The sequence below is a fragment of the Radiomyces spectabilis genome (genome assembly GCF_025331425.1).
Source record: "Radiomyces spectabilis strain NRRL 2753 chromosome Unknown BYT42scaffold_3, whole genome shotgun sequence".
NCBI classification, from domain to species: domain Eukaryota; kingdom Fungi; phylum Mucoromycota; class Mucoromycetes; order Mucorales; family Radiomycetaceae; genus Radiomyces; species Radiomyces spectabilis.
In genome coordinates, this window is record NW_026251928.1 from 370785 (window position 1) to 392767 (window position 21983).

At 43.8% G+C, this 21983-nt stretch overlaps 11 protein-coding genes across 11 annotated transcripts; 7 read left to right on the top strand and 4 right to left on the bottom strand.

Annotated features, from left to right (window-relative positions):
- The first annotated feature begins 356 nt into the window (after nt 1–356).
- BYT42DRAFT_558858 (uncharacterized protein) lies at nt 357–723 on the top strand. Its single transcript, XM_051567041.1, has one exon. The coding sequence runs from the start codon at nt 375–377 to the stop codon at nt 618–620; it is 246 nt and encodes an 81-aa protein (XP_051425883.1). The 5' UTR covers nt 357–374; the 3' UTR covers nt 621–723.
- Nucleotides 724–2255: 1532 nt separating this feature from the next.
- BYT42DRAFT_558861 (uncharacterized protein) lies at nt 2256–4451 on the top strand. The gene is made up of 5 exons (XM_051567042.1): nt 2256–2303; nt 2388–3096; nt 3182–3749; nt 3819–4023; nt 4104–4451. The coding sequence occupies exons 1-5, from the start codon at nt 2283–2285 to the stop codon at nt 4182–4184; spliced, it is 1584 nt and encodes a 527-aa protein (XP_051425884.1). The 5' UTR covers nt 2256–2282; the 3' UTR covers nt 4185–4451.
- A 634-nt stretch (nt 4452–5085) lies between these two features.
- BYT42DRAFT_558864 (uncharacterized protein) lies at nt 5086–5988 on the top strand. Its single transcript, XM_051567043.1, has 3 exons — nt 5086–5301; nt 5371–5748; nt 5843–5988. The coding sequence occupies exons 1-3, from the start codon at nt 5175–5177 to the stop codon at nt 5929–5931; spliced, it is 594 nt and encodes a 197-aa protein (XP_051425885.1). The 5' UTR covers nt 5086–5174; the 3' UTR covers nt 5932–5988.
- A 547-nt stretch (nt 5989–6535) lies between these two features.
- BYT42DRAFT_475795 (uncharacterized protein) lies at nt 6536–7708 on the bottom strand (the record flags this gene model as incomplete). Its single annotated transcript, XM_051563618.1, has 1 exon — nt 6536–7708. A coding segment is annotated over one exon (1173 nt), but the record flags the coding sequence as incomplete, so codon positions are not given.
- Nucleotides 7709–8016: 308 nt separating this feature from the next.
- Nucleotides 8017–9700, bottom strand: BYT42DRAFT_558867 (uncharacterized protein). The gene has a single exon (XM_051567044.1). It carries the CDS (start codon nt 9447–9449, stop codon nt 8115–8117), a length of 1335 nt encoding a protein of 444 aa, XP_051425887.1. The 5' UTR covers nt 9450–9700; the 3' UTR covers nt 8017–8114.
- A 2147-nt stretch (nt 9701–11847) lies between these two features.
- Nucleotides 11848–12771, top strand: BYT42DRAFT_611156 (uncharacterized protein; the record flags this gene model as incomplete). Its single annotated transcript, XM_051571467.1, has 1 exon — nt 11848–12771. The coding sequence occupies one exon, from the start codon at nt 11848–11850 to the stop codon at nt 12769–12771; it is 924 nt and encodes a 307-aa protein (XP_051425888.1).
- A 1462-nt stretch (nt 12772–14233) lies between these two features.
- BYT42DRAFT_558871 (helix-loop-helix DNA-binding domain-containing protein) lies at nt 14234–16482 on the top strand. The gene is made up of 3 exons (XM_051567045.1): nt 14234–14966; nt 15035–15902; nt 15979–16482. The coding sequence occupies exons 1-3, from the start codon at nt 14249–14251 to the stop codon at nt 16220–16222; spliced, it is 1830 nt and encodes a 609-aa protein (XP_051425889.1). The 5' UTR covers nt 14234–14248; the 3' UTR covers nt 16223–16482.
- Nucleotides 16483–16627: 145 nt separating this feature from the next.
- On the bottom strand, nt 16628–17749 carry BYT42DRAFT_492436 (aldehyde dehydrogenase domain-containing protein; the record flags this gene model as incomplete). The annotated part of the gene is made up of 1 exon (XM_051564148.1): nt 16628–17749. The coding sequence occupies one exon, from the start codon at nt 17747–17749 to the stop codon at nt 16628–16630; it is 1122 nt and encodes a 373-aa protein (XP_051425890.1).
- An 869-nt stretch (nt 17750–18618) lies between these two features.
- BYT42DRAFT_611159 (uncharacterized protein) lies at nt 18619–18932 on the top strand (the record flags this gene model as incomplete). The annotated part of the gene is made up of 2 exons (XM_051571468.1): nt 18619–18798; nt 18885–18932. 2 exons carry the CDS (start codon nt 18619–18621, stop codon nt 18930–18932), a joined length of 228 nt encoding a protein of 75 aa, XP_051425891.1.
- A 555-nt stretch (nt 18933–19487) lies between these two features.
- On the top strand, nt 19488–20774 carry BYT42DRAFT_592208 (coiled-coil domain-containing protein 55-domain containing protein; the record flags this gene model as incomplete). The annotated part of the gene is made up of 3 exons (XM_051570603.1): nt 19488–19954; nt 20029–20087; nt 20161–20774. 3 exons carry the CDS (start codon nt 19488–19490, stop codon nt 20772–20774), a joined length of 1140 nt encoding a protein of 379 aa, XP_051425892.1.
- A 72-nt stretch (nt 20775–20846) lies between these two features.
- Nucleotides 20847–21740, bottom strand: BYT42DRAFT_491335 (cyclic nucleotide-binding-like protein; the record flags this gene model as incomplete). Its single annotated transcript, XM_051564068.1, has 1 exon — nt 20847–21740. One exon carries the CDS (start codon nt 21738–21740, stop codon nt 20847–20849), a length of 894 nt encoding a protein of 297 aa, XP_051425893.1.
- Nucleotides 21741–21983: the final 243 nt, after the last annotated feature.

Consider the following 21983-nt stretch of genomic DNA (forward strand, 5'->3'; position numbering starts at 1 on the left):
ACCTAATGCATATTCAGTAAAGGAAGAATAAATCATATTACAGTCAACATTGCTCTCAACCGGTTTTGATCACGTTATTACAGAGTTTACAATTTGATGATTCATAATCCGGCATAGCAATTGAACGCAGGATAAAAGTATGATGGTGAATGAAAAAGCCGAAATTCTAACGAAAGTTCGAAACTTGCCGAATAAATGCCTTTACCTAAATGTTCGATCTTCGGGTCGCCTACGGAGATAGGATCCATCATTTGCGATTGTAAATCGGGTGCTTTGATTGCAAGTGCACAGCAGGCAGGATTTTATATAAAAGCACCACAAATTGAGTCGGTCTACATTACCACAAAAACCAACCAATCAAATCAACTATCAATATGGGAAAATACGCCTTTACTCTGTTCGTCGTCGCCACCACCCTTATGGCCGTACCTTTGACGCTGGCCCAACCATCTCCCCCAAATCTGTGGTCAGAATGCAGCCCAGTACCGATGGAGTGTGAAGGAGAAAAAATCGCTTGTTATGCACCTAGTGAGGAAATTGCCATACGCAGATGTCCTCCTATGTGTGGCCGTTTTGGGGCCGCCTGTCCCGAAGGAATCAAAACTTGCTGCTGGGATTAAGCACCGAGACTTGCAGCCAGCCGGCGGTCGACTTTATCGGCTTTATCATGCAATGCTTGCTTTTTATTTTTTTGCTCCATTGTCTATTGCCGAAATAAAAGTCTATTTTTTCTGTTCTGCGAATTTGTACTGATTATGGGATGCTTTCCTCTTGCGGTGAACAGCGTTCATGAATTACACAAAAAAAACACAGACGATCCACTCCGCCTGCATGGTGGAGATAGCTCATTGTTGTTGTACGCTATGCGTAAAAAGGGCGGAACGGATGTTCTTGGCTGTTATGTAGTCCCCGTTCCATACATATTGTACTTTGCACGTGTGTACAGCGTCGATACGGGACCTCTGATCCCGTCGCTAGTTGGGCGTTTCCTTTCCTTCTCTCTTAGATCCTTAGCTTGGGCCAATTAGTGATCTTAGATGCTTATCGGTCACGATGGATTTTTATTCTTACCTATTAATTCCTTTGTCCATCAGTGATGATTTCCATTTTTGGATCAATCATCACTTGCTCTTTCTCTCCAAGAAAACTTTGCTTCAGTCTTTTCAAGACATACTTCCTCCAGTCAGACACATTTCCTTGTATCGTTCGCTAGACGGATTCATTTCCAAACGCAGTAAGAAGGAATTTTTGGCGCCATTTCTGTTCCTGGATTTGGCCGCAGGGTCTGCGGCTGCTGGGCTGTACATTTGCTGCCTCCAAGAAGCTATCTGGTCGCTCTCTTTCTTCTCGTGCATATAAGTCTTTAGTTTGAGTTTATTGTATCTATAAGAACATATATTCAGGATCTGAGCAAATATATAGATACCGGCCTTTTTGGTCATTTTAAGATACTCTGTAGCCATTAGCAACCTCCATATGTCTCTTTGCACGAGTCCGAGACCCCATCATGTCTCATTTTGACAGCCTTGTCCAACACAGGCAACAAGCGACAAGCGGCGTTGCATTGCTGTAGTCTCAGAACTTTTGGCCGAATGACAACGAATTGGGCTACATTTTAGCTCTCGGTCTGGGCTTCTGGAAATTTGACAGCATTTTTATTTTCGACAAGAGGATGCATCCCAAATAGTAGACAAAATGTTTTGTTTATGCCGTTTTCCGACGACCCAAATTCTAAATCATGCATAATACCAGTAAGGACTTAAATCAGAATGTAGCAAACGTCGAGAAATCGTATGATACTTTTCATCAAAGAATGTTTATGATTATGATTTAGCTTTGAATATACTATCGTGACAAAGTTGCCTGTAAAAGCTATCAGCGCGCCAAAATGGGACCAGTGGATGCGGCTCCAAGGATGGGATATGCATAAATGAAAAACTTTCTTTGGCATTACCTTGCAGCAACTTATTCGATGAGGGTGTATAAGTGGTCAATACCCTTAAAAAGAGTGACAAAGCGCGTTGAAAGCCAATTAATGAGGTGGGCATGGTAGAACGGATGGATGCATTGGAAAAAAGAAGAACACTCAGCTTACACAACTGAAGATTTTGAAGTCCAAATTTAGTAAATGGATTTCGCATGAAATCACTCATCTTAACCGCGTTCAAGTTCAATCACAGTCACTCGTGCCATTTCATATTTCGAAAAATGCGTTAAAAGTCGACGGCGTAAAAAGTCTAAATAGAACTTAGTCTGAAACCTCTCTTTTCTCACTCTACTCCATGAGCGCCACTTTTGCAGAGGTATTATCTAGACCCCAACCCTTTTTATTACTGCCAAAAAATCGGCATGGTTCGTAGCTAATTGAACTGATATGTTAAATAAAGGATTCCTCGCTGGTCGCAGAAAATATAGAGAAGAGTCAGCCTAGCAGTCCATATGCTGAACCAGAAACCTTATCTGACGATAAACCGGCCGAGAAGCTCGCTTCTGTGAAGAAGCCACATCGAAGACGCCGTCATCGGCATCGACGGCAGTCCACTTCTTCTTTGGCCGGTGAAAACAATGCTGATGTGGTCATGTCGACATCACTGCCTTCCAGTTTTCTTCATCACGATCGCCGTACCCAGCCGTGGACCGGTTCAAGAAAAAGTCACGAAACTGGCTCGCCTGCTCTTCAGTCCATTCAAGATATTATTTCCGAGATGAAGCGATTACCGATGGTCAGTGGTGGCAACCGCGTGTCACACAAAGCGGAGTCCACTCTGCACGATCCATCTGCATGGTCAAGAACAAGCCGGAGACATTCTGAACCAGCTCACACAATACAGCGCCACCTTCCCGCCAATAAACCCAGTTCCTGTGAAGACCACAATGAAGATGAATTGAACGATGCAGTCGATATCCATGGGCACGATATATACCTCCATCTGCCTCAACCGACATTTGCACATTCCCTGGCTATACCCTCCAAAAAAACCAATCGTCGACGATTTTCCCATGATCCCACCCACATTAAACCTGCTTCTGTAAAAAGTGTTGACAAACCGTTACCTGAGCGTCGTGGTGCGGCAAGAAGAGCACGGAGTCGTTCAGGTACGTTTTTGAGTTCTATTTTACACATACCATAAAACCCCGCCTTTCACGTTGCACAATTAAAACTAATGAGCTCTGTTTGCAGTGCCGCACGATCCCATCGAGTCGTCCTCACAGAACACGGCAGCAATCCCGCAACTTCCATCGCAATCCGAGCAACAACCACCGGTGACTTCTCGTCGGGCATTGTATCCGCCTCATTTAACTCTCCCCGAAGCCACGAAATTGATCAAAGCCGGGACCCTTTATTCAGGGACACTGAATGTAAACTCTCAGGATAGTTCCGATGCTTACGTGGCGTGTGATGAGTTGAAGGCAGATATTTACGTGTACGGTTCACGTAATCGGAATCGAGCACTTGATGGTGATATCGTGGCAGTGGAGCTTGTCGATGTTGACACCATGCTGGCCGAAAAAGTACAGAAAAAGCAAGCTCGTGCAGGAAGGCGGAACAGTATGGCGCCCTCCACTTCATCAGCGTCCCATCATCCGCTTCAATCCATTCCAGAAATTACCGCGCTCGATAGTAGCCCTGGCCTCCCATTACCTCCGTCGCAAATGGCGGATCGTGATGGGAAAGAACTTTATCGTCCTGATTACTGTGGCAAGATTGTTTGTATTTTGAAGCGACCCCGCAATTTACTGTTCTCGGGGTAATTTGCTCAAAAAAAAAAGAAATGAATACGTTAACCAAAAATCTGACTGTTGGGGGGGGGTTATAGAACGCTTTCGCTACTTCGTCCTAGCGTCCAGCATCGTCTTGAACAACAAAATACGCCGTCGACACACGATAATAAAAAATCAGCGCCAAAAATTATCTGGTTTATCCCTGCCGACAAGCGGTTACCACTCGTGGCTATTCCCACCAAACACGCCCCCGCCGCTTTCATCAGATCCCCTGAAGAGTATAAAAACCGTACTTTTACCGTAAGCCAGATACGCTATTCCTAACATTGGATTCATGGACGTACATACGCATGGAGACTGATAATGGAAAAACAACTTAGGGACATATACAACGATGGCCAGCTACCTCTCTGCATCCATTTGGGATTGTTCAACCAAATACCGATCAAAACACCAACTAATCTTTCATGGAATGATCGTCCGACTTCTATGGATGAAAATCACAGCCACAAGCCTCGCCTTCCCGTCGCTCATTTTATTACATGCATGAAAACCAATTATCCCTCAATACAACCTTCTTCAACCAATCACTCTTCCGACTGGACTACGGGGCGTCTCAGAGATTTTGCCATCGGTTTCTGCGAAAAAAAAAAAAAAAAAAAGACGCTCTTATGTTGACAGTTACAAAAGATGGAAAGCAAGTAGAAACCACCGTTTCGGCCATCCGTACCAAATTTCTGCGTCTGATGCATGGATATTGCAAAAAGTATGATTACGCCAACCTTGAACTTGTGAAGTGTACGTTACGATACCAGGCCTCTATCCAATTATATCAGCATTGTCAGGGCATCGTCATTAAGCGGCGTTTTTGAAAGTAGATGTGTCGCAATTTGGATCCGACTTTGTACGCATGATCCGACCGCGGATGCTTATTAGCAGATCCAGGTGCTACGCCACATAGGCATAGTAGTATCTTGGGAAGATATCGTACATGTCATTATCACACTGGCGTCCTCTTATTTTTAAACCCTATTGCGCATTTATTTGATGTTTACTACAAATTGGTATAATGGAGCCTTTTTTGATTTCCTGCTTGTTCTGTCAAAAATGGGATGATGTACGTATGCCACGGAGCGTTGCATGTGAAAATAATTGTCCGCCAATTTTCACATGGTTAGAAATTACAGCCAACTGTGCTGACAAACAGGGCCGATGAATAAGATACCCATTTGAAACTATCCTTTTTCTTCTTTCCTCGTCTCTTCATCATTATCATTCATCATCCTTTTTCCAAAAAATCAGTTTGCATATCGACATTCCTTCATCAAGTTTGTGCTTTACGTGTACATTTCCGACCTTTTTTTTTTTTTTTTAAAAAAAAAAAAACAAATTTCATCCCCATTTCCTGCTTCTACAACGAACCAATCTATCTTGCATAACTCGTTTCCATCATGAATCCATATGATAGCCATCACTCAGAAAAGAAACCTACACATGATTCAGTGACGCAGGAGATCGCATCACTATTCCCGTCCCTTAACTCTTCCTCGATCTTGTCCAATTCCTTTGGTTACGCAGGTACAATTTTGAAAAGAGCGTCTGTAAAAACACTATCATTGGATGATCATTGTGTACATTATGTAGAAGATATTGAACCTTTTTCGTTGGATATTCCTTCGGATGAAAGAGAGATCCGAGACAACAACGATAAATATTCATTTCCCTTACCTACACAACATGACCCGTCAAGGATCATTGTACCACCTATTGCTATTGATGAAGGATCCAGCTCAAGCGTGAGTCGTAAAGCATCCTCGCCTTCGTCAGATCCTTCGCGCCCGCCTCGCGAACGTCGTGCACGCAAAGCACCCCATGAACTATTGACCGAAGCCGAGAAAAAAGCCAATCACATTGCATCGGAACAGAAGCGACGGCAAAACATTCGTCTTGGATTTGATCAATTGATCGAAATTGTGCCGTCACTCAATCAAGGCAACCGAAGCGAAGCACTCATTCTCCAAAAATGTACGCCCAAGTTTGGAAATCCTTATCGTCCTTTTCATGCAAACAAATACTAAACTTTTTTTTATTTGATGACATTTTTTTTATCCTCATCTAGCCGTCGACCATATTCGGCACCTGATATCTGTCAAAAATGATCTCAAAGCCCAAGTACGCGATCTTCAGACATTGCTAGGTGATTCGTAAGTATTCCCTTGCCTTTTTTTTTTTTCTAGGCCGTCATTTCTGATCGTTGACTCTAACGAATGCCAATTTGGCTGATTTTCTGCTTGCTTACTCGCGGTCCGTATCTAGTCAATATGAAGAGGATGTAAGTAAACTATATGCTGCCAGCCACCGGGATACGATGCATTTTGGCTCACTGCAGTTTATTGTTCTTTGCATAGTCCTCGGAAGACGAGTTGATGTACTGAAATCGCCAACGCACGTGCATGATCAGGTGTCACAGCAGGAAAAAGAAGAAATTTTTTTATTTTTGGTTTGGGTTGCTTTCAGTTGTCTCACCTCTGGTCGTCATCGTTCCCTTGTACCACGATAACTAGACCATGTTTTGAAAGTGACCCACGTCTCATGTTCAAATTAGAAACAGAACAGATGTATATAAAAAAAAAGAAAGTTTATGATGAAAACAAAAAGGTCAAGCAAAAAATAACAAGATGCAGAAAAAGGAAAATAGATACATTAATAGACTAGTGGGAAAACATGATAGTATTTACACGGCAAAGGAAAAAAGGCAGCTGGAAAAAAAAATAACAGTAAAACTCTAAGAAGAAGAAGACTTGCTGACAGGATAATACGCCTTGAATCGCTGGTTGCGATAATGGATATATTTTGAAAAGGTGCTTTTCGGCGTAGGAATAAAGGAGGAGGCATAGCTGGCAATTTCGGCATCAATGAGTGGGTACAACAAAGGTCCCAGATGGCTGGGATACAGTTCAGCTTGTTCCGCTGGTGCAGGGGTGATGGTCAAAGTGCTTTCCAGGATATCGGGGAAATCCGACAAAGAAAATAGACATACGTATTCTTCGTGAAGCTGAGGCAAGGTTTGCCGGGGTTGCCGCGCATCGGTGGCCATAAAGATAAGTTGTAGACGTGGGTGAACGGCATACGAACGCTGGGCAAGAATGCATTGCGTCAGATGTTCCTCGCGATCGTTTGTACGCCCAAGTAACCCGATGCTTGTGATCCGTTCCTCGTCCTCGGCTGTCATGGCGTCATTGAGATCTTGTTTGCGGGACAAAATCATATTGATTCTCGCCATCGTTTTCGCCACTGTGGCTCGGAAAACACCATCGCCTTGTCGAAAATGAAGACTGGTGAATTGGCCGGGACCACCTAAGCGTCCGATGACCTGCAGTGCTTGCTCAGTTACAATAGGATGGGCCATTCCCATCTCGGTGAACAGGTTCTCTCGCAGCCAATCAAGGTCCCCACGTTGCAATGCCAATCGAGGCGTTCCAAATAACGACCCAAATTGGATAAGACGCTCAGGACGAGCTTGAAGATCTTCCAAATTAATACGTTGCTCGTAGTTACGTACATCCATTTGATTCTCGCGACTATCATAGATCCGATACGAGAATCGCGTGCGGTCTTGCACTGTGTAAATGTCGTCCGAGTTAAGATCAAGTCGGTTTCTGAAATAATTCAAATCCATATCATCCCGCTGGATCGTACGAATGCCCGCCGCGCGTACAGCGGTAAGATCAAACACCGTGGCAACCGATATCGGGACCACTTTTCTGTAGATACCACAATGACGAGCAAAAGAGCGATGCTTTGACACACATTCACTTAATCGTTTGGCCAGAATGTTGTCCGATCGCCAGTTGGCAGCTTTGCCGATATTCACTGGAGGCATAATGAGGGTTCGATTAGTCGCTTTAGCGAGCACCATGGCATTAATGAGAGCCAGGCGTTGGTTGTGAAGCCCGGAATGTGGTAAAAAGGTCAAGTATTTCTCTCGAGAATCGTTGTGAGGCAAGGTGTATTGTTGTCGATGGTATGCAGGAGGCGATAGATTGGATCGAATTCGATTCCTGAAACGAGGCGGCATCTGGGTATGAATAGCGAGCACCAGGAAAAGGAATCCGAACAGTGTCAAACATAACAACCACACAGTCTTGGCAGGCATGGTCATTGCACGTAAAGCAGATAAAAGTAGTGAAAAAGAATAACAAGAAATGGCTAGCTTCTATTTAAAACCATAAAATAAAAAATGGGGCAACGCTTAAACCCAGGAAATACCACGATATGGTAAACATTTGCATCTTTCGGAAAAAAGGGCTGAGCCGTGTACAACAAAAAATCAGCCATTACTTTATTTAGCAACATTTCGGTCGAGTATGGAAAACAAGTTCTACCTATTTTTAAGTATTTTTGTTAACGTTGATGGTTGTCGTTGTCGTATTTGGCAAATCACTCTTGCCACTCGAAGACGGATCCTTGCTCAATGACGCTTGAGGTTGTGTTTCAATACCCGATGCAGATGCGGATGCAGATGATAAGGAGGGTGGAGTAGAGGTAGATGTTTTATTATCGATCGAAGCCGTTGAGGGTGGTGGCGGATTGTGATACTGCTGTTGCTGCTGTTGTTGTTGCTGTTGTTGTTGCTGCTGCTGTTGCTGCTGCTGTGCTGCTGCCATGACCGCTGCTGCCAAGGAGCTGGTATTCGTTACTAAATGACCCATCCCCAGTTTGGCGTTCAGTTCTTCCACTTCTTTCATTAATCGGTAACTCTCGGACCCTTGCATATTGCCCAGCGCAAGCTTTGTATTCAAATCCTCGACCTGTTTCTGTAATCGTCCATTTTCCTCCTCCAAGCGTCCAATTTTTTCCTCCATATCCTGAATATACTGCTTCTTCTTCTTTCGACACTCTTTGGCTGCCATTCTGTTTCGCAGCAAACGACGCTGCCGACGCTCATCGTTGGATATCGACATGGAATGCCGCTTGGTTCCTGATTCGCTCGATTTCCCACTGTCATCATCGTCACCGCCTAGATTGTTCGCATTCGCCATGGGCGGCGGTCCAGGCAATGCTGTAATTACGTTGCTACCTTGGAGCTGTTGAAGAAGATTGCTCGCCAAGCCAGGCACGCCGATGGGCGAGACCATCGCCTGCGCTAGGGATGATGCGGTTAAATTCGCTAGATCTTGACCGGTCGCTTGCGAATAGCTTTGCAGCAATTGGTGATGTTGTTGATCGGTGAGCAACGACAGGGCATGACTTCCTTGCGACGCGCCCATATTGATCAAGGGATGACAATGAGGGTCTGTGGTATTCTGTGAGGAGACATCGGCGTTATTGTCTGTTTCCGACGAGGATAAACTCGTGTGGTCGGTCGTCTCCGTCTTTCGTGGTATCTTATCTTGCGGTTGTTTGTCTTGCTGTTCCTTTGAAGTGGTCGATGACGACAGTTCAACGTGGGTACTCATATTTGATTCGGTCAACAGTGAATTCGGTTGTTCGCTGTGTTCGCTGTAGGCACCATTCTGTACCAAGCATGCTCCGGATGTCTTTTGAATCTTGGCTTCTTTCTCATCGTGTGATTCGTCGGCCACTCGTTTGCTCTCGTTCATGCTATCTTGCGATGACGCGTGTGACTGGCTTTGAGAAACGGGAGGAGCCATTGTATTGTCCTTTCCGTTTTTTGTATTCTTGTTCTCAGCGTACTCTACTTCTGTGCTGGAGGCGTCCGTCATAGCGCGTAATGTGCCCTTGCTATTTAGCTAAAAGTTGAGTGATTTTCCAGCTCAAAAAGGGAAAAAAAGAAGGAAAAGGAAACCAAATTGTTAGAGATTTTTCATTCGCGTTGGTTCTAGACAGCCTCACTCAATTTTCTACCCCTTACAAATGTCGCATTTTTCGAACCTGAATTCTCCCAAAAAGGAAATGGCTGGAAGTCAGCTGAAAGAATTGCTTACTCTACAATAAAAGGAAAAACGATCCAGGTACAATCGAATGTATTATCCGTTTGTTTTGTGCAGCATTTTTGAGTTCGTAAATTGATGAAATTACGATAATAAATCGGTGGCAATATCACTGTCGGAGCAACAGATGTCAGCAATTTCTGATATCAATGAATTGTTCAAGCACAAAAACATTTCAGGAACATACAAAGTTTCTCCAAGGCCCATCAATCGAGTATAGTGTATCATCGAAAATGATCGTATACTGGACGCTAGGAATTCCCTGCAGCCAAATAATTTTCCCTCCACCCTGCCAATGGACCGCCACCTAGTGGCCATAGTTTGTGGGAGAAAACACTACACATCGTCCGTCCATAATTTCTCTTCATGTCGTATCCATCATATTCCATTTATAATACATTTGATTCCATATTAGTCATCGCATACACATATATTCGCTTATTTTATTGTTTCTGCTTCAAGCGTCTGTACGTATACTCCCGAATGACCACAATGATCGACGACTTTCAATTTTTGCCTTTTTTTTTCTTGTAGAAGATCATGAAAACTTTATCGAAAGGTAATGATGCATCAGCCGTATAAGATGATGGATCAATACTTGAAAAGGTACAAAACCCATGTTATGTTGGTGTGTGGTGGCGGGCCCCACAGTGTGGTGACAACAGTTTTCATTTGTAGTGAAAACAAAGAAGAGTCAGTCGCGTTTGTCTAATAATCCGTCTATTTTTTCTTACTTGGACACCCCTTCTCACTATTAGCTGCATTCATTTTTACTTTTTGTAGTGGCTACTGTTTTGTCTTGTCAATGAAACTATATGTATGATAACTTTTGCAAGACTGAAAATCAAAACCGAACTTGTTTTATTATGTTGTTGATAACGATAGCCACATGATAATATGAATCATGTGTATGATTCTTTGAATATCGAAAAGTATAGAATATGCTGACATGTTTCTCGTTACAGCAGTATAGAACGTTCATAAATGAGCACATATGTTGCAAGGTACAGCAGTGTTTTTTACCGTGAATGATCCTCTGATGTTCTCAAATGGAGGTCGACAAGGTAATTTCCACAATTCAATTCGAACACTGACTTTAAGCTGTCCAATTCCATGGCACATTTTTTTCTTTAAAAAAAAACCTGCATTGCATTTTTTATTAGCGATTTATGATACCATAGTAGCGAATGATGCATATTTTTCCTGGCAGGATTAAGCTTTTCCGGATGATCATCCCTCATCGTTCAACCCCGTAACCTATGTGATCGATCAAGTCTGGTTCCCTCGAAGCTAAAAAGGATCCCACTGAACTGGCATAACTCATTTTCATCATGATAGAGCTATTCATTTCGTCAATGAATACAGTGTCCAACTACAGCGTGCCAACATGCTCTATCTATTATTTCTATCCCATGTCACAGAAAACCATTCAACCGCAGTGATAATGCTTTCTATAGGAAAGTACGCTCTTTGTTGATTGGCTCTACGTATAGTTTTAGGCGCATGCGACATCAGCAATCAACACAGGGATCGGTGACGTCTGGATCAATGAGCCTTCATCTTTTGGCCAATGGTCATTATTAGAGTTTTCTTTTCATGCTGGTAGGACGCGTCTCACGGACATATCATTACCTGGCATGCTTTCTCTTAATTATTTTTTTGAATTATTTTTCTTCGTTCTCTTTTAAAGCAATATCAGTTAGAGAACGTTTATGTCTTTGGAATGGCACTGCTCTACGAGAAGGAAACCATTGAAATACTATAACAGAGTGTGCAGCATCGTTCGAAAAAAAAAAGATCGGTATGCTGGTTGTAATCCGCAGGAATTCTATGTTTATCATCCAATTCACTAAAAAAAGCAGATCATCCTTCTGTTGTGTTTGGTTTTGTTTTTCTTCATGCAACGAGCGCGAATAGTTGGTATTCTTTTTTATCATTTGATCTGGTAATATGGATGAGGGAGCACTATTATAAAAAGAAAACGGTATCCTTTACAGTTATGTTTGCCGGTTTGGACCAGGGGTTTCCTGCAGAAACATAAAGAGAGCCCTTGGGATTTTTGAGTTGAGAAAAAAAAAAGATTGCATAACCTGCAATCCCACTTCTTATTCTTTTCCCCTCTATCCCCTTTTTTCAAAAGCTTGGGGTGGAAGGTGATTTGATATTCATCATGTCTTTCCCAAACTATCACATTACACCGCTTGTGGCGACCTATCTTGTTCCTGTGGCCAGCTTACGTCCACATCCCAGTCCTGCTTCGTCTTCGAAAACCAGCGCAACTCACACAGCACCTTCATCATCGACAAAACCTTCCACATCATCTTTTCTCACAGCGTCTAATGCGAAACAGAGTGCCGCAAGTTCAATATCCAGCGCATCATCATCGTCGTCTTGGAATGCTGTGGCCCCCAACACCTCTAATGGCACCAAAAGCGGCGGTTACGGTAACCTGGTGACCGAAAATGACAACGACAACGACGGCTTGCAGTACTGGCTGGGACCGATCCTCGGTATTGCAGCAGGACTGGTGCTGACGTGTGTTCTTATGGTTATCTTGATACGCCGACAGCGGCAACTAGCTCGTAAAGGATGGGACGCTGGTATAAGTCAAAGCTGGTCTAGTTACAGCGGGAGTGATAAAAACAGCAGCCACCTGGATATTGCCCCCATTCCACCCCCGGCCTACTATTCCAGGGCCATCCCCAGAGATGCGAAGCGACTCACAGCAGACACGCTCATTGGTGCCATTAGAAAATCACAGTACATGCCACAACTGGCCTACAGTCCCAGTGTGATTTCACGCAGCAACACCCTCGTCGACCATTTACCTCAATACATTGGCGATGAAAAAAAGAAGGGATTCATCGAACCAGAGTATCGACCACGAATTCCGACGTATGAACCTCAAATGGCAAGTCAGGTCGTCACCATTGACGAATCGTGCCCTTGCGAATACCCCACCGGAAGTTTCGATCAGTTATCGTCGCGGCAATGTTATCCTTCCGGAAACAGTAACACAAGCACACAATATCCCACGGTCCACGGCGGACCTTCGGCAGCCCACACAGACTCAGATCCATATGAAGGTTTATAATTCCAACTGTAGGAATCTCAATTATATCATCATCATCAATCTTGAAGCACTATCTAGTTACCTTAATACTATACAAAACAAACGAGAATGAAAGAAGGGACAAAAAAAAGGACTAAAAAAAGAACTTGCCTCATGTGTCTGTAATAACACTGTGTTTCCAAAGTAATACAAAATCAAATGGATAAAAAATGAAAAAGAAATTCTAACCTCTACACTATGGCTGTAAACCTGAATTTCATGATCTGATGCGCTTGAATATGGATACAAATCATGATGTTCCTTTTTTTGGTTGTTGACCCTTGCTATTTTACTAATGGTGAGTGACTGGATGGATGAAACAAATTACCTATTGTAGTTAAACAATTGGCTTGCCATTGTCGAGACGACGGGAACTCTTTTTTGAAAACGCCGTTGCTAAGCTGCAAAGACGTCATGCGAAGAAGAAAGCATGGATGCATAAAGGTTTTTCCAGAATCGGTCACGGATAAGGAAATGTTTTCCCAGTTGTTTATAGCTTCCAATTTGCAGAGATGGACTGATGGGGAACTAAAAAATTTCCAAAACAAATAGTCCGTTCTTGTAGAGCAGAATTCTTGCAGATGACACGGTGGAAAAAAAAAAAAAAGGAACCAGCTACACACCTTATTTGAAGGAGCTTAAAAAAATGAACGTGGAACACCAAAAGGCAAATCCTTGACTATCAATCAAACAAAAGAATAATCCTGCTGTCATATTTCCCTGTATTGCTTCTAGAAATAGTCTCAGGGATGGGTTAAACTTGGATGACTGAACGGTGTGAAACGTGTACACACACATCCAATGAGCGCGGATAAACGTAAATTCCTTTTGTACAACGTCAAGCCCAAACCCAAAGCTGAACAGGTGGCTTTCCAACATAGCACGTCGGGGAGACGAATTGCCTTTGCTTCAGAAGATCCAGGGGAAGTAAAACCAAAAAAAAAGTAAAACCGCCTTAAATGCCTCAAGGAGTGCCAATATAACTCTTTGAATCACTGATAATCATTAGTTCGCGGAAATGTCAATCAATGTTCCATTTCAATGTTTCAGAAGCATTAAAAACCAGCCTCATGGACATAGAACATTGGGGGCTTGAACAAATCTTCATATGATTACTTCCAAGTTGAGAGGCTTTTTCTTTTCTTGAACATCCTTTTTGTGGGAAAGAATGCCAACAGGCACACAATATTAATTACAGTAATCGAAAAAAAAAAATGCGAGAATGGCGTGAGGTTGCCCACATCCTCCCCGAGCTGGATTTGGTGCGCCCTATAGTTTTTTTTTGGCAGCAAGTCTGAAAAATATGAGGTGAGGTTTGTGTCAGCCAATCAGATCGCTGCGTGCCGCCAATTGACGTGTGCAAGGAAAAAAAGTGGCCTGTTTCTGTTATCATTTTATATATGAAGGAGAGACATTTTTCATTTTAAACATTTGTTCCATTCTACTGTAAATAAAGATTATGCTACAAGATATACCCGACCTCGACTTTGACACGTATTTTAACATCGCATCGATGCAACAGTTGCAACAGCAGCAGCAAGAGCAACAAGCGTTCCAGCAACAGCAACAGCAACAGCAGCAGCAATCCTTAGCTCAGCAACAGCAACAACAAGGGATTTTATGCCATAATGCCTTATTGGCATCGCATCAAGCGATATACTCGCCTCCACAACATCCTCTTACGAACAACAATAATCTACCCCGAATGACGGATTATCTCTGTTCAAACCAGGATTTTAATCTGCTCGACTGGGGTCTCCAGGCCCCACCCGCCATGGTCCCTTCTTCCTTGACATCACCCGAGACGTCCACGCAATCCGCGTTGACCCCTATGCATTCGCCTCAACAATTCGATTTGCCTGCCCCCGCTATGATGCCGGATACAACCTATCGCTTTGACCTCAGTCAACGCATCAAAGAAGAAGCTGAAAAAGCGCTAGCTAATTATCATCCCCCCACGCCACCCTCCGATTTCTTGCAAATGGGTACCCAGTTTGCCAATAATATGCCCGGTATTGCCATTCCCACTACGCCTTTGTCCGAGCCCGCGACGTCGCAACCATCCATGTCGCCATGTGCCTTGTCTTCCTCTCCGAGCATGTCGCCTCCTGTGCGTACGCAATCGTTAAGTGGGGCATTTGCAGCCATCGATCAATGGGCTCAAGGGCCCTTCAAAGGTAAACCATCAATGAAACATCTTTTTTTTTTAGATTTTTTGGCTCATGGACCACTCTGTTTATTGTAGTAAAAGAAGAAAATTACGACGTCTCGGAAACCCGCCATTGGCGAAAGACCCGCCGTTCCAGCAGCATGATGTCAGGTAGTCCCGACTTTGAACCTGGCCGTCATCTGAAAAAGGTGGCTCACAATGCCATTGAACGTCGTTACCGCAACAACATCAACGATCGTATTCGCGATCTGAAGAACGTGGTTCCTGCGCTGTACAAAGCCAAAATCAAGGAGAAAACCGGTCAATCACTTGAAGACGAAGAAGACGACAGCAATAGCGACACCGAGGAAATCGTCGAAGGCGTCGAGGTGGCCAAGAAACTCAACAAAGCCACGATTTTGCGCAAAGCAACCGAATACATTTCGTTTTTGAAACACAGCAACGAATTGGTTGATCAAGAAAATCAAATTTTACAGCAAATCATTGGCCAAATGCCCGGCGGTGGCGAAGTATTGAGCCGATTCCGTCTACAAAAGCAAGAATTTGAACGCATGGAAGCTGAACGATTGTCCCGCGAAAGAAAACTGGCCCAAGAACGTGAACGCGAAGAACGACAGATGATGTTGCGCGAACGTGCCGCCCAACGTGCCGCATTGGCACAACTGATTCCTAAACCCGAACGTCGTCCCTACCGTCGTCGAGCAAAGAAGGCAGCCACAGCAGCGGCCAAGGCCAACGAAAACGAAGGCGGTTCCAAAATGTTCATGGCCATGTTCATGTGTCTTGCCTTCTTCTCTACTTCACCCGCGTTTTCACCCTCTTCCTCTTCACGCCATCATCATTACTCTTCAGAAACCTCCGCCCAGCACACCATGGAAACCAACAACACCACCCTGTCATATCCTCACACCAAATCAGTCTTTACTATCAGTTACGATTTCAGGTATGTGCCAAGGACTTTTTTTTTCGCACCATTTTCTCAGAAACAGGATAACTTAATTCATGATTTACATGTGTAGATTTTTCCTTCATTTTGGTCTTATTGTGGTTGGTTTAATGTACCTCATTGTCATTCCTCTCTTATTACGATGGCTGCGTCCACGACCGGTGGCACGCTCCAAAGAAGTTGAAGACAAACTCTCCTCGAAGCGTTGGAGTCTATCCGCACCTTTCTCCGATGTAACCGCCTATTTCTATCCTTCCAAACCCGTCGAAATCAGCTCTTTTGAAGAGCAAGAAGTTTTTGAACATGACCCACAATAGGAATTTCTCTACTCTTACTAGAATAAGCGAGTCATTTTCGCTATCCCCCCCTTTTCATTTTTAATCATCTACTACCCTTCGATCTATCATTCTTTTGTAAATTTATCATCAGCTTACTATATATCCATTATCCTCTTGTACGTGAACCTGCCAAATGTATACATTTTTATTACACCAACATAAATTGCATGGCTCACATGGTCAAAAAAAAAAACTGCGCATGAGACATACATGTGTCTGTATGGTTTTGTTATGATGTTATGTATCATAAGCCGAATGGTGGCGTTCCAATGTTTATAATGAAAACCTCAATAAACTACAACTGCAAATATTTTTTACTTGTAAAACGAAAAAGATATAACAAAAAGAGAGCCGCATTGCACAAAGATGATCCTATGCGAGTTATTATGTTAGGCCAAACATGACTGATTTCTCTATGGTGAATTCATTCATCGCTGCTTGGCCAAGGTCTTTGCCAATACCGGACATTTTGACGCCGCCAAATGGTAAGAAGGAAGGCATAAGGTTATAGGTATTGACCCAAACGACGCCGGCTTTCAGTTGCGGCACGATAGAATGGGCTCTCTTGTAATCCTTGGTAAACACACCGGCAGCTAAGCCATAGGGGGAATTATTAGCACGGCCGATGGCTTCTTCTATCGTCCGGAAAGGCTTCAGTATTGATAGAACGGGACCAAATATTTCTTGGCGAGCGAGAGGTGAGTGATCGTCCACTTGCGTGAAGACGGTGGGAGGAACATAATACCCTGATTGGCCATCGTTGTTGCGTGGGCCGACAAATGCAGGTGACTCCGTGGCGCGTTCAATATGGCCCAGGACGCGTTCGTATTGAGTTTGATCGATCAGCGGTCCCCAGTCCTGGGTATCCAAATGTTGACTTAATTTATCTAAAAAGGTATCATGCACTTCTACGCTGACCAACACCCTGGACACAGCACAGCAGTTCTGGCCAGCATTGGAAAAGGCCCCCGACGCAATATGACGAGCAGCTTCATCAAGATCGGCATCGGCTAGCACGATTGCCGCGTTTTTGCCACCGCATTCCAGCGTGATAGGTGTCAACGTAGCTGCCGCTTCGCGCATGATCGATTGACCGACCGCCGTGGATCCGGTAAAACTAATCTTATCAACCCCTTTTAATATTGCCTGCCCTATCTCGGCACCTCCAGGAAGTACGCTAAGGACACCCGCAGGCAGGATATCGGTTGCTAATCCAGCCAGAGCTAATGTGGTCAACGGGGTTTGGGGCGCCGGTTTCACAATCGCACAATTGCCAGCGGCCAGGGAAGGGGCCAATTTCCAGCCGGTTAGCAATAATGGATAATTAAACGACGTAATAAGGCCTACCGTGCCGTACGGTTCCTTTTGAGTATACGCATGCAAACCGTTCCCGGTGTGTGCTTGACCTGCCAGTTTGTCAGAATAACCCGCAAAGTGACGCAGGCATTCAATAGTATCCTCCACTTCGAACAATGCGTCTTCTTGCGATTTGCCCGTTTGCAACATTTCGAGCTCGGTCAAATCGTGTCGGGCGTCATGAGCTGCGTTCGCCAGAGCGAAAAGAGCATCGCGTCGCAATGCGTGATTGTGGCGCCAAGTTGAGTGCTGTTCTCTGGCGCTCTCGAGCGCTAGCTGTACCTGCGGCACCGTGGCTTCGTGAATGGTGGCAAAGGGTTGTCGTGTCTTGGGATTGACCAAGGAGCGTGTGATTCCGGTTGGTGCAAACTGGCCACGAAAGTAAGGGGCCAGCCCTTTTCCGGACAACTGACCCAAGCGAGAGATATGGTCAACCATACGAGATCTATCGCTGTGTCTGGGGGTGAAATTAAAAAAAAAAAAAGAAGGTCAAAGATTGTGCGACATGATCAAAAAGGGTGATTGGGAGTAATCGATCGCTTGCAACATTTCACAAAGATTCTAAATGAAAGAATCACAATAAAATTGAATATTGTAATCAATCCGCAGTCTGAAAAAGGACATAAAGTAAATGGTGATATTGCTTTCGCTTCTCATTATCAAGAAGAACGAAGGATCATAAAGGGAGGTCAGATTGAATAACGGACCGAAATAAAATGACATGAAGGGGATCGTTATGCAAGGGGGCCTTGTTTACTCTCCAGTGCTCTTTTCTTTTGACAGGAGACGTAAAAAGAGTTACTTGGTGTTCTTTGTATTCGTATGATTAGTGTGCATGCCGCCAAAGAAGCTCCTGCTTAATTTCATCAGCTCAACATTTCGGCTTGACTGAGGGGAAGTCGGCACGCTTCCCATTTCCATGGCCTTTTTCAACATATAAATACCATGAATTTCAACCTCGATTTGATATCAATATCTTTTCTTCACACAGTTCTTTCTACACCAACTCATCTCTCATCATGAAGGCTGCTTTCGTTCTCGCTTTGTTCGCTGCTGTTTTCGCTGTCTCCTCGGCTGCCAACTCTGGTCACCACAAGGAAGGTGAACAATCCGCCGGTAACCTTGGTAACGAAGGCCGTGTCGTCGGTGCCTTGAACAACCTTCTCAAGGGCGGTATTCTTTCTGACAACTCCCAAAACGTCGGCGTTGACCAGGACATGGATCTCTAAAGAAAATGGGGAAACTTTGATCTCGAAAGAGCTAACTGACTTTCTTGTATCTTCAGACGCTTGTTCATGTAATCCACATTGTTCATTCTGTTTCTAAGCATTAACTTTATTTCCATACAATTTATTAAATCTATTACATTGAAAGAAAAAAAATGTTGTCCATCTTTGCAAATGTGGCCTGATAGGTTACACGTGTCCATAGGTGTTGTCAGATATCGTCAGAGCAGTTGTCAAAAGATGGCGGCATATTAGTACCACATTGAAGATTTCGAAAGCAACTGCAGACTGGTGATCCTACTTGTTTTAGTTTTCCAAAAAAAGGAACCAGTGTTTATTTTATAGCATGGACGATTCTGGTACTCTAAGCATGGAAGAACAGAATAATCCATGATGAACAGCGCTACAAAGAAACATTATTATATTGTGCCTGTAGTGACCAAAAATATTTGGTCGCTTGGTTGCAGGTAATCTATTGCTTAGATGCCAAAAAAAAAAAAAATGTATAGGGCAGCACAGAGTATTTTTACTCTCCAAGTTGAGCCTGGTGCCAGAAAAAGGCATCGCTTAAAATTCAAACCGCGCCCTTGCATTTTTGAATTGAGCAATTTGGTTTGATCTTTCATACATCATTCTGCGAATATTCCCAGTCAATCCTCGCCATGAAATTTGGACTAAACATTTCTGCCAAAAAGGCTAAACCCATGTTCCAAGCCAAACGATCTGCGTTTGGGCAGCAAGACGACAGTGAAAGTGAACACGAAGACATTGAGTCATCCGATGCGCGATCAAAGACCAAGAAAAAAGAACGCCAACAGGTCAATCAGCAATTGGCGAGCTTGAAAACAACCAATAAAAAGATCACAGAAGAACATGCCAAGGCGCTGGAAGAAGACCCAAATATCTTTGACTACGATGCGGTGTACGATGATCTCAAAGAAGTGGAGCGAAAAAAGAAGGAAACCCTCAAAGGCAAAGAGGATAAACGGCCAAAATATATCCAAGGACTGTTGGAAATGGCCGAGATCCGAAAACGCGATCGATTACTAGCAGAAGAGAAAAAGGTGGCCCGAGAGCGAGAAGCGGAAGGAGAAGAATTTGCAGGACGAGAAGTCTTTATGACCGAAGCGTAAGGATAGGGATCATGCAATCCAAGTATTCGTCACGGAAGGAGTTCTTACATGTTATATATTGTTGTATTAGATTCAAGAAACACAAAGCAGAGTTGGAGCGAATCGAAGCTGAGGAGAAAAAACGTGAAGGTAAGAACTTGCAGCCACAGGAAAAAAGAGAAGCGTACAATGTCGCATAATTTTTTTCAATTTCCATTTGCAGAGGAAATGGAGAAGAATAAGACCATGACATCGTTTTACAAACGGATGCTCGACAAAAAAGAAGCACTACACAATGCACTTATGGATGAGATGAATAAGAAAGAATCGTCATCGGCTGAGAAGCAAAAGAAACTTGAACAAGGAGAAAAACAATTGGATGAAGATCTCCAGTTACTGGAGCAAGCACGACGAGAAGGCAAATCGGTGACGTTGAACGATAACAACGAAATTGTCGATAAGCGTGAACTGCTAGGTGCAGGTTTAAATGTTGCAAAACCCAAGTTTGGTTCGTTTGGTTCACTGGCTTCATCGGACGAACGCATCCGCGAGCGACAACTGGAATACGAAGAGTATAAGCGAAAGAAGGTGGCGGAATATGAAGCGCGACGACGACAGGGCCGTGGTGACGAACGTGAACGCCTGAGTCAGGAAGTGGAACGCCAGATGTTGGCTAACAAACAGAAGGAGGAAGAAGAAGCGAGAAAGAAACAAGAAGAATTTGAACAAAAGGTAGCCGCCAAACGAACCACCGATGAAGCGGCCATGAGTGCCAAAGAACGTTACTTGGCGCGCAAAAAGCAAAAGATGGAAGAGACCAAAGGCGTTTCCTCATAAATACCTTGTTATTTCCACCTTTCGGCCTTTTTTTTTTGTTTATATCTAAGTTTTTTTCTCTCTTTGTATTTATTACTTTTCTTCAGCTGCTAAATTTAAAATGTGTTGATAGTTTACAGAGTTACGGCGAAGAATATCCACTACAGGACCCAAGAGTCGGGTGAATGCATTTTTATCCAGTGTCGCACATTTCAAATGCTTCTGAGCGACAATCGTGGCCGCTCGCGGTTTATCGTTGAGCAAAGCCAGCTCGCCAAAGTAATCACTTTTGCCCAAGCGATTTACCTTGCGCGGTGGTGAACCGTCATCGGACGATTTATACACCAACGCTTCACCATCAACGATGAGATAAAAGTTTTCACCCACTTCGTTCTGATGGACAACCACTTGTTGATCTTTGAATGAGACCGTTTCCAAGGAATCGGCAATCTTGTGTCGCTCTTCTTCACGAAGCGATTTCAGAATGGGCACCTCTTTCAGGAATTCGTCGTACATGTGCCGTTTACGAGCTGTATCATTCATGAGAATGGTGCGGAATGTGTGTCGATCAAGAGCCCATAAAACACCGTCGGTTTTCGCAACAATGGTGGCAGCACGAGGCGCATTGTACATTAATGCAAGTTCGCCAAAACTGCCCTTGTTATCGTACTCTGTCACAAGTTCATCGTTCACGTAACAATCGAAGCAGCCGGATTCTACAGCGTAGAAATAATCGCCTTCGTCTCCCTGATCAATAACGTGGGTTCCAGCAGACACCTTTTTTTCGGCCATCGCATTAACCACGTCTCGATATTGGTCTTCGTTCAAATGTTTGAATAAGAAATGACCATTGGTAGCGGTGCGGATCCGTGCACGTTGTTCATCACTTTTGGGAATAACGATTTTCTGGACACCGGTGAGATGGGGTTGCATGGATTCGCCGCTGACAGACACCCGACGATCACGATGGTACGGAATCGCCAGCATATCTGCTTCATCAACAGCTGCCGGTAGTGATGAATTTTGCATATTATTCAAACTTTTGTTGTCGATGAATCTACAAAAGAAGACAGATATCGCAGCTCCGACTTCCGTGATAAAAGTGAAAAAAGTGAAAAAAAAACCAGAGCCATTATGACATGGGTCATCATGCTACGAAGACTTCTTTTGGTTTCAGATTGGTTTATTACATTTTTGTAACCCCTAACAAGCCCTACATTCATTTTGAAT